We start from the raw sequence: 18,112 nt of genomic DNA, 5'->3' as shown, positions 1-18,112 counted from the left end.
AGGTGTGCTCATTTAGCTTTCTCAACACATAAGAATATACTGTATAGGCGGCGACCAAATGTCAGTGTCACGTGACTGTTGATGATTGTCCTGTGCCTGCAGTAATTCTCCAAATGTGTGTAAATAGAAGGCGTAGCTATCCAGCAGTCTTGATGAACCAGGCAGCTGTATCTCTATCTCTACGAAGAACTTTCCATGAAGTTACTGGTCACAGTCTTTTTACTATACTGCCTTTCCCCTGGAGGAATTACAGTTAGCATAACCCCCGAGTTCTCCAGCATCCAAGACACAAGACAACACAATGTGTTTAAATACTGTTTTTATTCATAGGCGAGAACTCTCTTGAAATTAGGTGAGGTAAAAAGCTGTAATAAATGGAAACACAACCATTACAAAACATGAAATTACTACATCAACATATATTGAAAGTAAAAGCCTTCTTATGTCTTTCCATCCTTTTAAATTTACTAACGAAATAATGTCCATTATGTGCTTCCATACTTTGAAATTCAATAAGGTACATTTCCGTTAATATTTCTACCGTAGCTTAACAAAGATTGTTACTAAGAGGGTTTAAATGATGACACAAAAGGAATGTTTATGAGATGAACCTCACACAAATAGAGAGTATCGTATGCACTCGCAAACCACATGGCATTGCATATAGTTAACTATCCCTATGTCGTAACTTACTGTCATTTTCAATTAACATCCATATCCGAAATTAAATATACGAGGCATTAACAATAATTCATAAATTTACTCACACTGTGGTGGGCTTCAGATTCAACGAAAAGAGCTGTGAAGGCACGTTCACATTCCTGCCTGGACATATTACAAACGAAAAAAGGAAACTGATATTTATGAAGAAGAGTTAAAAAAGGGAGACAAATCTAAAGAGCTACTGTGGCTGTTCCAACGGTAACAGCACAAATTCTAAGATAAAACCCGGATCTAAATAAAACAAGGATGAACCAATTATCCGTACTTTTCAGCAACGATAAGTTTTCCATAGTTTTTGCTAGTATACCCTAAATATGTATTTTACGGGTAATTTTCATAAGACTTACAGCAAAATCGTAAGAGTTGGCAGGTCTGTATATGGTGCTGATTGAAGGTAAAGTTTTAAAAACTGTAAATATAAAGCATTGCATAAAAATTGTAAAAAGATAAGCCATCTCAAATACATGTAAAAATGAAGTAGAAGAAGATAAAGGTAAATGTACTAAAATTCTGAAAAATGTATAAATAAAAAATAAGAGGTAAACAAGTTAAAATTTCTTATCAAAAATTGTTACCTAAATTGCACTGAATCAAAAGATTCAATATTTTATCTGGTGGTACATCATAATAAAGTTCCATAATTGAGTTCACACACAAAAACCTTTTATCTAACTGGGTGAAATTCAATAAACTTGACAACAATATGTTTTCACTGTCAGTGGCACTAGCAGGGTATGCACTCTGGTTGAGGTTCACCATTTAGGAGGTATGCACAAGTCAGATATGCATATCCAATACGTGACTGGCACAACACCATCTCACCTCTGTGATTTGTTCTGGATGAGGGACACCACTCACCAATGATTGGTTCCATATTCTGAAACTTGTTTGTGGAATTTTCATTCAGCATATTTTGTGATGTATGCAGAACATGGTGATTTATATATTATCAGCTTTGTCAGCTTTCTATGTCCTTTTAGTACCAATGTGATTAGGCAGCCAACAATATGGCATATTTTTTCCAGATCTATGAAGATGTAAATGACTACTTTAATTTCTTTAAATAATGTAAACACTTTTTTTAATCATTTATTTAACCCTGAAGAGCTAGTGGCATACAATTTGAGTATTTCACAAATTGTCAAATAATTTATAATACCTTTGTATTCAATTATGTTTGGTCATTCTCTTTTGCATGATATTACCCTTATAATATCTGCTATGATTTTAGACTTGTTACTATAAGCCAAATAATTTAGGAAAAAATAAAGGCCTGGAAGGAGGGGGGGTCGGCTTATCCATGGGCCAGTGTCTAAATTTGACAGTTTTTTTAAAGTCTTTTTGTTGACTACTGTAATAGTTGTAAATCTTGGGACACAAAAAAATAATTTGTTCCGTGTCCTAAGATTTATATGCATGTAAAAAAAAAAAAAAATTCGGCTTCCTGACACTTATTAAGCTGTTATTAAGTACTATGATTGATTTTGTTATTTTTTTGCATATGCAAATTTTCTGATTACTCTAACACGAAATTAAATAAAGGTAAATACAGACTTCATAATTCACTGTCTGGTTGAGTTTACCCAGGAGACCAGGCTGAACTATAATATACAGTACTTACACAGTGCAAATTGTGCATAGCGTCACTTAAATCCATACTTATTCCCAAACATATTAGATGCAGATTTTGCATTATTTATTGTTTCGACCAAATTGCATTCTTCCAGATAACATTTCAGCTAGTCCTTAATAGCTGTTTTATTTACATCGAATCATGCATTCATGAGTTACTAATTTTCAATGATATAAACAATCCTACAAACTGAGGTAATATTTATGAAAAGGTACACATGTTTAATTGTACAAGGCAAATAACCAGCATAACTGTTACATGTTCACGAAAAGTTGTGTAATAATAAAGACTAAAATTCTCATTATAGATCAACTAACATGATCATCAATCTATTTTAGTTTTGTATTTTGGCTAAACAACATCATAACTTGACACAATGGAATGCTTGATGTTTTGGCATCTCCTTTGTTGATAACTGGCAGATCTGTCTTTTGTTTTCCAACAGCAATAGAGGCCAGTTAATCATTATAACACTGAAATTGGATTGAATTTTGACCAGCAACTATATATACCAGTAAACTGTGTATAATTGCCTTTCATTTCATAATATTAGCACGATTGTAAAGCTGGGTATAAGACATACCTGTCAACTTTTCTAAAGCCAAGCAGGGAGACTGAATAAAAAAACTGGGAGATTCGGACCTAAAATCAGGAGGTTTTTTGGTGGCATTTTTTATGCCTTGTTTTCACTAAATATTGACTGATCCTCTGGGTCCAATATGCGTATAATTAACAAAGGACGCGTTGTTTCTCCCTGTGATGCGCCTTTTTTTTCATATTCTGGTCAGCTGTGGCCAAAATGCACAATAGCTAAAGCTTAGTCTTAAATAAACAAGTGAGAAAGCTAGCGTGACTAATTAAATCGATGCAACTATCTGTGAAAACAATTGGCCTTCCATCATGATTTAAAAAAAGCATGTTCTACACTACTGTATGTTATGCAAGCACCAGCAATTGATTGGCAAATGAAGGATGCCAAATTCTGATGAACTAAAGGTGCCTAAATAGCATACATGCCAACCTCTGGTGAGGAAAAAGTGTAATCCAAGTGGACAAAAAGAGTAATCCGAGCAGAAAATGAGTAATCTAAATATAATATAATAAATAATATAATAAAATTCAATGAGCATATGTATAAAATGATTTATTTACCCCTTCTGGTCTTTTAACATCAATTTCCTGCTTCAAATTTTCATAAATAGCACTCTGAATGGAACTTGTAACTTCTTTTTTAAAGCAGAACTAATAAATGCAGAAGCGTTATTTAACGAGTTCTTAATAGAACACAGACTACCCCTAGTAGTAGAACAAAGAAACCTTGAATTGGCATTTGTAAAACAAGCTATTCTTTGTTCTACCATCATGAATAATATTAAAATCCTTTCCACACAGCCTGCAGTGGGCATGAAGCTGCCCTAGAATGGAACACTGTATTGTATAATTCATGTATTCATTTTTTAATCTGTTTTCATCTTTTTCTAATCCAGCTGTGAAAGTATTTAAAAAACATTTTTGCTCTAACACATGCATCTACTTGAATAAATCTGATGATTTTTAGTGCCAAATACCTACAGACTGGTCCTGTATCAGATATGAATTAGAACAAAGAATCTGCAAGCAAAGATTAAAAATTAGAAAACCAGTCTGTTCTCTACTAACTAAGCCATACAGCTGCTATAAATAGAAACCGAGGTCAAAAGTTTGAAAGTAAAACCAGCATGTTTCTTGCAAATAGGGCAGCTGCTATAAATAGAACATAATACTGTTAGGAAAGTGCATGCAAGACTTCGAACAAGCATACTCATATGCCGTCTTTTCTAGAATATGGTCTGAAAGATTAATGGGATGTTAATATAAATAAAACAAATCATTAATTTTGGGGAGGGGGACATACCGAAAATGCATAATCCAAATACGTTTATGCAAGGCATAATTTAGTGAAAAAAACACATAACAATTATGTCAAAAGCATAATGGCTGGCATGTATGAAATAGGTAGCTTCATGGTACCATACATGTGGCAACTATTGTCAACTCGTAAGGCATTAGTATTGTTTACTATAAAACATGTATTCTGAATTAGTTTTTTGAGGACACATATGCTGTATGGCATGTATTTTCATTCCTTATTTTAATTTAACCATCACAATTAACGTTTGTATATATGGTATAAAAATGCCAGTTTAAGTGTAGTTGTTGTTGTTATAGGGTTTAACGCCATTTTTCAGCACAAGATAGGCTATACATGGCGGCCAGTATTAATGGTGGAGGAAGAACCCGGGAAAACCCCGGAAAGAACCACCGACCAGTTTAAGTGTAAGTTTCTTTGGTGGGAATGGCACTATAGCATATGGAGTTACAGCATTCATAGTGATCATTCTTGAGATTGAAATTATTTGTCAACGATTTGATTGTTGTGATTTATTTTATTTTTAAAATTGGGTTCTGGTTTGTTTTCTGATTTTTGCACTGTTACAGAAGTAAAAAAGTAATAAATTTAAGTGTATGATGTTTAAACATTATATTCTATTTAGTGAAGAAGCGAATTCTTTCTAGTAAAGTAATTAATTCATCACAACAATATTCACAGGTCATACAACAGAACATAGCTACCATGGATTGCATACGATATATTGATTTATGTAGAACTTTTTTTATATAGGAGAAATGAAAATCAAAGACATAATGTAATAATTGGAGTTCTCTGCAAAAGTCGTGAGATATAAAAATGGGAGGTAGGTGTGGAACAACCCCAAAAATCAGGATTTTTTTTTTCCTCTTGGTGTGATAGTTGACAGGTATGGGTTAACGTCGCATACATGAAAGCAAACTACAACTCAGCTTTTACAGTATCAGCATAATTTTTGAAGCATTATTTCTGAAACTTCATTATTGTATTTTGGAGTCATCATTAAAATTTTTGTGCACTGGTGTCCATGATTCAACTCCAAGGGATGTACTTAATTCAGCAAGTGTTCAAACCTACAATGTACATGCCATTATGTAAATATGCTCAGTAGCCAAGTTGCAAGCACCAAATCACAACGTATTGTTGTTAGTTGTGTTGTCATACTGGGAGCACATTTTAATGAGTTAGATATTTACAATTTTAATGACTTAGTTATTTACAATTTCAAGGCAAAATAAAATCCTAATTACTGGTGCACTGATATAAAATATCCCATGCAATAACGCATAAACAAACAATAATTGAGTCAAAAGGGAGAGGTAGTGTTACAGCAACCTGCAAATGCTCAATTCTTGTCATCGTTCAATCAAGTTATACACAAATCTGAATTAGGCAAAAACAATAAGAAAACAGAAAATTAAATAATTTACTTTTCAAACATGTTTATAGCATTTCTTTTTAATAAACTTACATGCCAACCCCAAGAGAAATATACATATAATTTTTTTAAATATAAGTTTGGCAAAATAAATGCATTTAAAACCTGCTGGATGCATCTTGCAATGTCAACGAGTTGTGGGTCGGCTTATACGTGGGTCATACACTTTTAAGCGCTGATACTTATTCAGTCTGGGAGGTCAGCTTATATGCAAACAGGCTTGTACCTGAGTATATATGGTATTTACTGATTAAATATAATGAAAGTATGATTATATTACCCTGTGTTTTTCCTTAAAGTTCCATGGGTTGGCTATACCTGTCTCCCAGGCAGACAGGAAAAAGCAGTGATTTAAGTTGGCAGCACGTATCTGTGAAGAAAAATCAGAACAATGATGCAAGACAGTAAAAACCCTTCCTTAAGAGGTCTTCCTTTCACCAGCAAAAAAAGGACTAATGCTCTACACCCCAAAAAAGACTCACAGGAATTCAAGATAGGACCATTTCTTCTTTTTTACTGCTGAATGTTGAAACCATTTCTGGCATTCCTGAGTGACAAGATTTTTAAAATTAGCTATTGTGACTGGATGTAAGATCAGTACCAATTTCATTAAGAACAAACTAGATACCATTAGAAGACTACTGGGAAAACCCCCATGCCAATATGACCAGATACTTAAGGGTATTTGTGACAAAATTTTCATTATGTTTGAAGTGGCAGCTCAACTGGATGTCTGTTGGGAATTTGTATTACTGAGGACCAACTAGATATCAAAAGACTTATGGTGAAAAGCATATGTCAATATGACCATCAATTTGGAAAGAAGAAGTGGTAGCAAGATTTTCTAGCTAGCCAAGATGGTGATCATATTGGATGTCAGATTTAGTACCATTTTCAATTAGAATGCCATCTGGTGAAAAACCCATGTCAGTGTGACATTCCATTTGGAAGGAGTAGTGACAAGATTTTCAAGATGGCTGCCATGGCATTAATTTTTGTGGTCAGATAAGCATCAACTTCATTTCAAATCAACTAGATATCATAATTAGTAAGAAACCCCATTTTGACATGATTTTCCATTTAGGATCAGCAACAACATTTGTATGCTAGATGTAAAAAAAGCACCATTTTCATTCAATATTAACTAGACATTCATAAGAACCCAATGTCTATATGGCTTTCCATCTATGAGGAGTAGTGTAAGATTTTCAAGATGGCTGAAAAGGTGACCATATTACATCTCACATCAGCATGATTTTTATTTATTTAAGACCAATTAGACACATTAAGAAATCTTCCTGAGAAAACTCCATATTGATATGTCTTTCCATTTAGATGGAGTAGCAATAGCAACATTTTCAAGATGGCTGCTTTGGTAGCCATACTGAAAGTCAGATTGGGGTGGGGTGGAGTGTGTGATTTGGATTTGTAACACATCTTTTAACAATTTTTAAGTCATATCACTACGATGCAGTGTGGCAGTTTATAGTGATGTCCAGCACTGGGTCATCATGATGTCCCACCCAGTCACATTTTCCTGACACCAGGCTGACCAGTCCCAAAACTAACCTCTTAACAGCTGAACACCAAGTGAGGCAGCTGTCAGTACCATTTTTATATGTCTCAGGTATGACTCGGCCAAGGTTCAAACCCACGACCTCCCAAATCCGAGGCAGATGCTCTAACCACTAGGCAACTGGAGTAGTTATGTCCAATTGGTAACATTTCATTAAGACCAAGTAGACATCATAAAAAGTCTTTTAGTGAAAATCCCATATTGATATTGATATGATCATCCATTTAGAAGGTAGCCATATTGGACATTTAAGCAATGCCAGTTTTCTTTAGGACCAACTAAACATCATAAGAAGTCTTCTGTAAAAATCCCTTATTGACATGACTTTCTATTTAGGAGGGTAACAAGACAGTCAAAATTGTTATCAAGGTGGTGATACCGGACGTCAGCAATAACAAGGCTGTCAATATGGCTGCCATGGCAGAGATATTGCATGTTAGATGGGCATCATTTTCATTTAGGACTAATTAGACATCATAAAAGTTTTTCAGTGAAAGCCTCAAGCTGACAAAACCAGCCTTTCAGAAAAAATTATGATAAAAAGATTTTAAATATGGCTAGCATGGTAGCTATATTGTGTTTCTGAAAAGCGCCATTTTCATCTACATCCAACTAGACCTTGGGATGAATGTGTGTGTAAAGTTTGATAGCAATCTTTCATGTGGCTTTAGTAGTAGCAATAACTAACTCATACTGAAGGATGGACATATGAAGACAAACAAAAGGCCATCTGATAAGCTTTTCTGGTCTATAACCAGTACATACAATAAGTGATCTTCCAATATACAGTGTGACCCCATTATAGTATGCTCTGTTAAAGAACAAATTCGGATATAACATGATTGTGGCATGGCTCCTGAAAATTTACGTATTTGCCTTCTCCATTTATCTTCAATGCATACTGTGTACAATGTTTTCTCAAATGAAAGAAAAGATTCTCCACTACTAAGACCAGAGTTAAACAAATGCAATTTGAGATAAGTGTTCTCATGTCAAGCAACCAGTGTGATGGTCTAAAAAAGCTTCTTACCTGAATTTATGTCAATAAATTCAGCTTCCATTTTAACAGAATAGGTTATTGATGCCTGCTCAACCATCATACATACCCACTGAAACAAGTTTATGGACTGAATTGTCAGCAGTTTTGTCACAGACATGTAAGCCCACACCCTATCATCTTGACCCTTTTTTACTTTCCAGCTTCAAATCATTCACATATACACAGAAAACTGTCCTGCCAGTGTTAAATCTGATTGGAACAAATCCATTTAAGTTACAGTGGTGGAGGGATTGGAATATAATAAAACATTATACTACCCACATTATGCTTATGAAACAAATTTTTAAATGAATACTGAGTTTATTTTTTTTGTTTTTTCTCTGTTCTTTAGAGAATGACCTGACATTTTTAAGAAACTTGCTCTGAACTCACAAAATCGAATGGTTTACTCTCAAACTGGGCTATGGCAGTTTACAGTGCATTGCAATGTCAATACCTGGTATCTTCCACGTGAATCAGCCATGACTAAATGCAGGTTGCAATGTAGAAAGTCTAAATGTCTGAATTATGCATTTTATTGCTGGCCAGAAATCAGACACTTTGGACACATCCAGCAAATATGAATATTGTGGTGAAAAAAAATGTTTTATAAGTTTGTGTCAAAGTATTAGCAAGAAATAATATGTCAGGATTCAAACAGACCTAGCAAATGTTTGTTATTATAGAAATGATGCCTTATTATGCACATTTTTGATGGATTTACTATTATGGATAAAAACATATTCTACTGGTGAGTACAAATTCAACTAATTACTCTTATGTTGCAGATTTCATATACACACAAATAAATATTAAATATGAAATAACTATTGTAAGTATTTTCTTGTTTTATCTGGAACAAGCTGATAGCAGTGTCAACAACTCCAAAGTATTGTGCCCTCTTGTATCCCCTAAAATTTGGAGGGGGATAATGCATCATTCTCCTCAGCTAATAGACCTGACTAGTTATAATATGGTTTGGTACATAACACGGTCCTCGTTTTTTGGACCCCAACAATCATGTTATAGCAAGGTCACATTGTAGTTGATCTCCTAAAATGAATAATGGCACATGATCAATAGGATCTATGTTGAAACTGGCACTCAGACAAGGAAATCCCAGTTGAATATTTACATTATTGTCTTATGTTAACCTCTGCCAGCCAGAAGAAAAATGTAACTGAGGCTGGAAATGCTTTGTCTTGGTGCCAATCCATATACTGTTTTATAACCAATTTGTCATTCGTAAGTCAGAAAAATAATTATTCAATTTTATTCCATTGCACTACTTAACCACTTGACTTGCAAATACCTAAGCCATGTCTAAACAGCCTCATACCAGATTACGATCACATGATATAGTCACATGACTACCTGAGACAAATAATCCAAGCCAACCAGACCAGGACAAGGAAATCAAAGGTTACAAATCCAAACTTTTCAAGCTCTTTCTGATAGAGAAGACATTTATTATATCGGCTTCTTTGTTTTAAATTAATCATAACAATGAAACAATCCTGAGATAACCATGAAAAATGTACCTCAGTACAAGCCAGATGATGAAGATCAGAGAAGTCAACTTTTGCACGACAGGCATCAAATGCATGCAGTAGCTCATGAGCCATTACATTACAGCAGGCATGTTTGGTCTTGCTCATATTTTTACAAACCACAACCTGAAAATAAAAATGAAAATAATGAATTTCTTAGCAGGTTTTGACTAACTCTTCCATGAAGAGTCATTTCTATTAAAAACCAAAAATTTAGTTCATCTCTACTTATGCTACATCATACGTGTTCTTTTAGTAAAAACACTGATTAGTTATATACAAGCTACACGCATGTAGTAGCAAGCAGGCAAAACTCTAAGTTATGCAAAAAACAACTCTTCATTATCATTAAACAATTTTGCACAAGATACCGTATTTACCATGTTTTCGGACACCGTTTGTTTTCGGACACCGTTTTTTTTGTTGAAAATACAATATTTAAATGCCTTGTAAGTTTTCGGACATTGCTCTGCTATAATTTTTTCTACAATTTATGTTTTCAGACACAATCTTGGAAGATCTGCTGCTTCGTTTTATGGTAAAATTCACAGCATGTTTACTGTTAATTTAACTGATACAAAATTCGCTTCAATTGGTAGCCAATTATTTATTGTGATCATGAACTTCCATGAACTAATATAATTTAAATTTTTTAATCATATGTATATACATATGTATGTATGTATGTATGCAGATAGATAAATAAACATTGTTATATTAAGCCATACACAGTAAGTAACAATATCAAAGAATGAGAAATATGATTTAATGCTGTAATATATTTAAATATATTATTCAATATCAAGTAGCTTGTCCATAGCCTTTTGTAGGTCCTCGGGTGAAAAGCCCTCAAATTCTGTATCACTATCATCATCCATAATGTTTAACTGTTTGTCATTTCTGATCAGTGCGTTTTCACTTCCGCTCAGATTGACACTGATGCCGCACACCTTGAAAGATTTATCATTGTGCGCTTTTCCTTCAATGTGTCCATGGCATTTACAACCCAGTCCAATACAGTCTGTTTGCTGGCTGTCTTGATCCGTCCGTTGCTGCTTTCATTAGATGATATTAATCCATTCGTAGCATCCCTGATGTATTCTGTACAGCTGCGGCGGAGGTAGCTCTTGACAGGTTTATTGATGCTCACATCAAGAGGTTGCAATCTGGATGTGCAGCCTCCAGGTATTATTGCTGGCACAACATTTCCATGCTGCAACTGTTTCTTCATGTCATCAGTGATGTGAGCCCGGAACGAGTTTGAATGGCAAATAAATTTCTTCAATCCATCGCATCCATTTTGAAGCTACCCTTGGCTAGGTGGGGAGATAAAAAAGAGAGAACCACAACAAATAGACCACCTTTATTTTTTTTTAAAAATACCAACGTATTAATCACATCGACTCATATATTGCATCTTGCTTGTTATTTTTACCCTTCCTATGCGTGCATACAACACTCACCCCATATGAAGCCTCTCACCCTTGGTGCTCTAAGATTAGCCATCATACATGTACCGGTATTTCTACTCTCAATACTAAAATGTTTCTGTCATAAATATCTTAAAAATTATAATTCCAAAATCTTTTTATTAAGTTTGCATTAATATCTTAATTACACAGAAATTAAGCTTGTGCACGTTGGTAATGTAGATTTTAATGATCACCGATTAGCTGAGGGTTAAACTGTGGATTGCAAGATTATATAGTAATATATAGTAATTTTGGAAAATACGCACACAATCATGACTCTAATACATGTATGGCTGTGTTTTCTGGTGGATGGACATGTATCACATAGACAAAATAGGCAAGTAATGCCTGTTTTTCATTCATTATCCCTTCCGTGATGCTTGACAAAATACTTGTTTTACTTCATGGCAGCACATCGTCATGTGAGCTAACGGTAACTTCGTTACAGACATGGGGGGGGGGGAATAAATCTATCTTCAACTGTATATTTTCAGACACCTAATTAAAGAATTTGATATGTATTCGGACGACAAAAAGAGTAATTATGTTGCACTCCGATAACATACGGTAAATACGGTACTGCTATTAAGGTAAATTCACATGTACTATTTAGGAACTGAAAGTTGAAGATAGACAAAATGTTTACTGCTGACAAGATACCTGATTTTTGACAGGATCGTATCCTCCATTAACATTGAAATTGCATGGCTCGCAGGACACGTGTCTTCCTAAATCAATTGGACTGCAAAATATATAGTTATATGAGAGACATTAAACAAGAGTTTCATGAACAGCACATTATACGCCTGCCTTGTGTTTAACAGGCTTCCATGTTGACACTAGTTTGGCATGGCTAAACCTGGAGACTACTGACCAAACTGCCTCAGTGATCTGGACCTTTTGTCAAGAAATGTGGTCCTGAACCAAACTTACTCAGAGCCTTCCATTAGATTTTAAGTTGTAGGGTGAGTTGCCAAAGTAGGCAGGTTGTTTGGGGGACCTCCCTCAACAGGGATACAAGTTTTTTTAAAGTAGCTGGGTGCAAAGTAAAAGTAGCCAGGTAAATCAACCGGCTCCCAGCTGATAAGGAAAGCTCTGTTACTGTTCAGAAATCCTTATGTTCTTATTAGACCTACCATGACTTCTGACCTCTAGACCCCAGAATTCTTAGGTTTCTCAAAGTGCAAGACATCCAAAACATTTGGTCAAGGAACTTGTTCTGTAACAAAGGTTAGTGTGCAAAACTCCTTTTTCTTTCATCTACAAAGACCCTGACCTGGTCAAACCCAAAATAATAAGCTTCTTCCATACCTTAAGTGCAAACTATTCACAAACACTGATCAAGGTATGTGATCTATAACCAAAGTTATAAAAAAAATCACATTTCCCTTCCAACAACAATTACCATTATCTTTGACCTGAAAGCCAATCAGCTTATTCTTTCCCAAAATGAATGTTGTCCACACATTTTTGTTAAGAAACATGGTCAAGAAATGACATTTTCATATAGAAACTATTCATTTTTTTCAGTCAGTTGCCATGACTTTTATCGTATGATCCCAAAATCAATATGCCTTTACCTTACTGCATGTGCAAGCCATCCAAAACACATTCTCCAGGTCTATGACATACAACTAATGTCAGAAACCATTGTTCTTATTTCAGTCACTGTGACCATGACCTCTGATATTTCAAATCCCCAAAACAAAAGGATTCATCTTGCACCAAATGCAATGTTAATGTACAGAAATGACTTTTCATAGAATTGATCTTCTTTACGTACAAGGGCAAGCCATCCACAAAGTAAGTATATGTAAATGGTGAAAAATTCAAGTTACTGTGCACAATCCCTTTCTCTTCTTGCAGTCAGTGACCTTGACCTTAAACCTTTTCACCTCATCGTAAATAGGCTATTTCATTATCCCATGTGAAAGTTAATCTAGAAAGTCTGCTAACTGTAGATATGAAGAAAATCAAGTTATTGCACAGAAACAAAGTCTGTTGATGTTGTTGTGGGCTCAATGCCATTTTTCAGCATTTGATGGCCTAACTGGTGAAAGAACCCGGAAAAACTCCAAGAAGAACCACCAACCCACAAGAAGCTACTGGCAAGTTTTCTCACATTCCCATACTGGACAAGCCTGAGACTTGAACCCATGTGGACAGAGGTGAGATGGCAGCAACCAGTAAAGGCAAGTGCTTTAAACCACTTGGCCACCTGTAGCCCACCAAAATTGTAAGATATAAACAGATTAATGGCCTGGTGGACATCATCATAAAACAATAAACTCCACCTCATGGCAGGCATATAAAAATTCCGTTTAATGTTTAATATATTTTTTTCATTCTTTGGTAGAAAAATGATTAATTCTCAAGAGCATCCAAGGAACCACCAGAAGAAAAAGACAATTATATAATGTATCATTCAATATATTCTTAGAGCTTTTAATAAAAGAATGTGGCTATAAAATGTCATGTACAGTCCTATCTGCCTTGAACGTCAACACAATTAAGAAATCACCTGCCTTAAACAACCATTTATTGATATCTATTTTAAACAATTTAATGTGAAGATGAAAATCTATTAGGCAGTCACCTGTAATTTTTCTCATTTTTAAGACTAGCTTGGCTTAATGGCAGTAATGTCTCAGATACTTTTTTCTTCAATATAAGTACATTTGACATCGTCTTACTCAAACTGTTTATAAAAGCAGATAATCTTGAGTAAAAAATTTCAGATGTTTTTGAGGTAGTGTAACTTGTTTCCTCTTACCAGCCACGACTCTTAAGAGCGCCCATAAGAAGTTTTACCCTGGTATCTGAAATGTCAAGTCAGAGGGTTAAATCTTTTTAGTATACTTGTCTCTTATTTCTTTATAAATTCAGTAGACATAAATGGACCACACAAACAGATCCTACAATCAATGGTATAATTTTTGTTGCGATGTGAACTTGTAGTGGGTATAAGAAATGCACAGTGAAACAAAATCAAAACTGACACAAAGTATAAAGCTTCTTTCTATCCACCTTCCTCATCATTTTACTTTTGATTATTAATGCATTGTACATTTACTGAAACAAAAGTAGGTGTGGAAATGCATGAAATCAATGCAAAGCAAAGCGAATTTAACCTTTTTGATTATGTTTAGGTAAAATTAAGGCAATTATTTCACTTTAATTACCTGTAGTATGAATCTGCAATGTAAACAAATTTGTTGTCTGAGGGTAGAACTAATGCTATCTGTTGCTAGTGCATAGCTTATTCTTTCTATAAAGAAATTTACCTCATCCATATGATGAGAATTCACCCTTCAAAGGGTGATTTCCAGAAATGTTTTGACACAGACTTTGTATTTTTGGGCCATGTGCAGTCATTCTCATCTTTTTTTCATGACGTAGACTATTATAACATCAATAAAATAACTTTTACCACCAGCTGCAATATTTTTGAGGTGAGGTATAAAACTAATTTTAATGATGTAATACTTACCTGTTGCTATTGCATAGCTGGTACTTGTCTCGGTGGAAAATACTCTGACTGTACAATAAGAATTCATCCTCCCATTATGGCGAACCAGAAAAATCTAGAACATCTTTGCATACTGACCTTCATTCTTTTTAGGATACAGCCTAAACTTGTGGGAAATCAATGCAGGGTGGGAAGAGGGAATCTGGCCATACCAACAGGTAAGTATTACATCATTAAAATTAGTATTACACACACACACGCATACTACATTTTAATATCAGTAATACAAAATCTGTTGCTATTGCATAGCTGACTTTGTCAATTTGGTGGGAGGCTAATGACCCCACAAATGGAAAGCAAACAGAAGACAACAACAAGATGGTATCTACATGGGACACCTTTTGAGCTATGGCAATCCAACCCATGGCAAATATTCCTTTGCTCTGGTAAGCTAATGAGTGAAGGTAAAAGGAGGAGAAGGTAGTGGGAACAGCTTCATCACTTCCTCCAGATACTAATAAATTAGACATGCCCATGAAGTGGCCATGACTTAAGCATCATGTAATTTCATCAATGAAAGGATCTTCTCAGTATAGGACTTCTAAGCTCTCCTGATAAGAAAAGTAATCCACAATGAATTGTACAAGCTGAAAGGGTTCCTTTGTTCTACCTTCAGAAGCTGCCAAACAAAAGCATAAAGCTCTAACTAGACATATAAGTCTAACTGGACCATCCCCAGCATATATATGACTGAGACTGGGGATCTCAACTGGAAGTGCAGCAACTGATGGCAGCTGGTATTTGCTAACAACCTGATTCGTCAAGAAGAAGCCGACTCATACTTCCACTCTGTCTGGTTCTATGGACAGACCTTGAATATCACCACTTTGTTAAACAGACCTGACATTAAGGTTCTCCAAGACAAATTACCCAATGGTTGATTGCGAGTTTAGTTTGGGACCAAAAGATGCAAGAGATTCCATTAGCTGGAGAGACACCACTCTTGAGCATATTTCTCTTCAAAATGGAAGACAAGAAATTCAGACACTTGACACAAAATAGGATTGACAAGTCTCTTATTGCATCAATTCCCAAAGATTCTCCACTTGGCATCATAGACATTCAACACATGTCATCTCCTGGACTGAATAATGAACTCTGCCACTTTCTGAGAATGTCTGAAATAAGGCAAAGTAAACAAAACTGGGGGAGACTAGTGGGCTGTTGTGTGGGGGACATAACCTGTGATGTGACTGGAGGTCCCTCATCTGATGTAAAGTCCTGACATGGACAAGTTCCTGATGGATGGTAAAGTGTAAGCAAACAAATAATCCCACTTAAGGCCAAAAGTGTCCACTGCTCAAGTCCTCTGGATGGTGACTGGAGAAACAAATATGGGGGCTTGCTGTTTAAACTTTAAACAAGTCCACTTTTAGTTTCCCCCAATGTTGGAATGTGGAATCTGCCATGGACTGGTGTAGAGGCCATTCCATGAGGACTATCTTCCCTTTCCTGCTTGCCAGAATATCTTTTCTTGAGGAATGTGGCTAGCTTGTATGGTAATCCCTTCTGAGGCATAAAATATAGGAGGTATAGGTATTGGGTTTTAAAGAACCTTGCAGATAGACCTAGTGTACAGTCAGGATGATTTCACTTCTTTGACCAATGTAACGGGTAAGGAGCAGATACAAAGGATTGGTGATGCTGATCTATCAGATACTGAGATGCCAAAGAGGGGATGAACCCCATGAAGATAGTCTCTGCTCTAATGAAAGCAGCCCTCAGAAGGATCTTACTGTACTCTCTTGTAAGACCATAGATGTGTCCAGAACAACATCCCTGTGGAAGTGGAGAAGCTGACAAGGCCTGCACATGGGTAACACTTGTCAATATGTTTTTGCTGCTGGTTCCACAAAAAAATGAAGGGCAATTAGCAACAGAAATTCCACTGTCAGCTGGTTGAATGATGCTGCTGAAAAGTGGTCAGCAAGCAAAGTTAAGGTTAACAGTGACTAGTCTTTGGCCATAAAGTTTCCAGTGTTTAATGTGGAAGCAGGTCTAGGACCCCAGAAAAATATCCATTTGAGTCGCTTCAACATAACAATGGAGGTTCAATTGGCCAAGAAAGGGTATGAATCATATAACTTGATGCAGAGACCAAGGGTATCGACCTGCAAGGTGGAGGTAGTGGACATCTCTACTCTTTTTCTGACAGCCATTTCCTAATGTGTCAAGCAGAGTCCTGGTCCTTAGGAAACCTTTGCGAAAACACTCTAAATGTAACCAAGTGAGCAGAAACAAGAGATCTGGTTGCGAATTTGACCCTGAAAGGTTCTCCAGGCTGAAAAGAATTTTTGTATTCCCAGAGTCTGCAGGCTTGGGACACAGATCACTCAGCAGAAGATTTAAACAGGGTTTACTTCTTGGTCAAAAGACCAGATCTTGTACTATTCTGCCACCTTACTGAAAGGTGAGAGGAGGAAAGGGAAGAATGTGCATGTTCTGTATCAAACTCCTGCAAAACAATGAAGACTGAAAGGATGTCTTCATCCCTTCTAGCTCCTGGGGGGCCGGACTACTATGCAACCCAATGTGACCATGTTGCAAGGAAGACTTGGGGGGAGGGGGGTAAGACGGACCTCAATCTGTAACTCATGATGTGAAGCTAAAGGCTCAACCTGTTGGAGGAAGCTATCATCCTGTAGTGTATGGGTGCCAAGCCAGCGAATTCTGATTGGCAGGAAGACCCTACATCATATCTTATATTGTAGCTCTCCCCATACTGGGTGACTTCATCCTGTCCTTCTGAAAACAAGAATAATTTTATTGAAGAATATATTGTATTGGAACTAGAAATCAATGCAAATTAAGACAGCCACACCGTACCTACCCAGGAGTCTCTTATAAATATGAATTAATACACCAAGAATACTAATGCGTCAATCACAATCATGTCACCAATATCTAGTTCTAAGTACTGGTAACAAAGAATAGCAACAAAAAAAAACAGAAAAATAATATCAACAAATGCAAAGAAATATTATCCTGCATAAACTCTAATCAACAAAATGGGTATGCAAACCACAAAATGCACAAATATAAATGCTGGTGTGAGACCCCCTTATAAGAATAAAATTTTGCATAAAAACAACTGAATGGGAAACTGTTTCTAGATGACAGCCACTCATTTAAATTTAATAAAAACCAGTCTGTCAAGGATCAGGTGACTAAATTTAATAAAACCCAGTCTGTCAAGGATCGGGTGACTAAATTTAATAAAAACCAATCTGTCAAGGATCAAGC

General features: G+C 35.7%; 1 protein-coding gene across 1 annotated transcript in view; it reads right to left on the bottom strand.

Annotated features, from left to right (window-relative positions):
* LOC149787864 (mitochondrial inner membrane protease ATP23 homolog) overlaps nucleotides 1–18,112 on the bottom strand; it is a 41,766-nt gene that overhangs the window by 10,663 nt on the left and 12,991 nt on the right. The window contains exons 3-6 of the mRNA XM_089974096.1: nucleotides 14,114–14,159; nucleotides 12,001–12,082; nucleotides 9,860–9,994; nucleotides 5,984–6,073 (exon numbers count right to left, since the gene is read on the bottom strand). Coding sequence (XP_089830222.1) covers nucleotides 5,984–6,073; nucleotides 9,860–9,994; nucleotides 12,001–12,082; nucleotides 14,114–14,159 — 353 coding nt within the window. The remainder of the gene's footprint in view (nucleotides 1–5,983; nucleotides 6,074–9,859; nucleotides 9,995–12,000; nucleotides 12,083–14,113; nucleotides 14,160–18,112) is intronic.

The sequence above is a fragment of the Sinohyriopsis cumingii genome, chromosome 11, assembly GCF_028554795.1.
Source record: "Sinohyriopsis cumingii isolate HCF-2022 chromosome 11, ASM2855479v2, whole genome shotgun sequence".
NCBI classification, from domain to species: Eukaryota; Metazoa; Mollusca; class Bivalvia; order Unionida; family Unionidae; genus Sinohyriopsis; species Sinohyriopsis cumingii.
The sequence above is the reverse complement of the archived record's forward strand: the minus strand, read 5'-3'. Positions and strand labels throughout refer to the sequence as shown.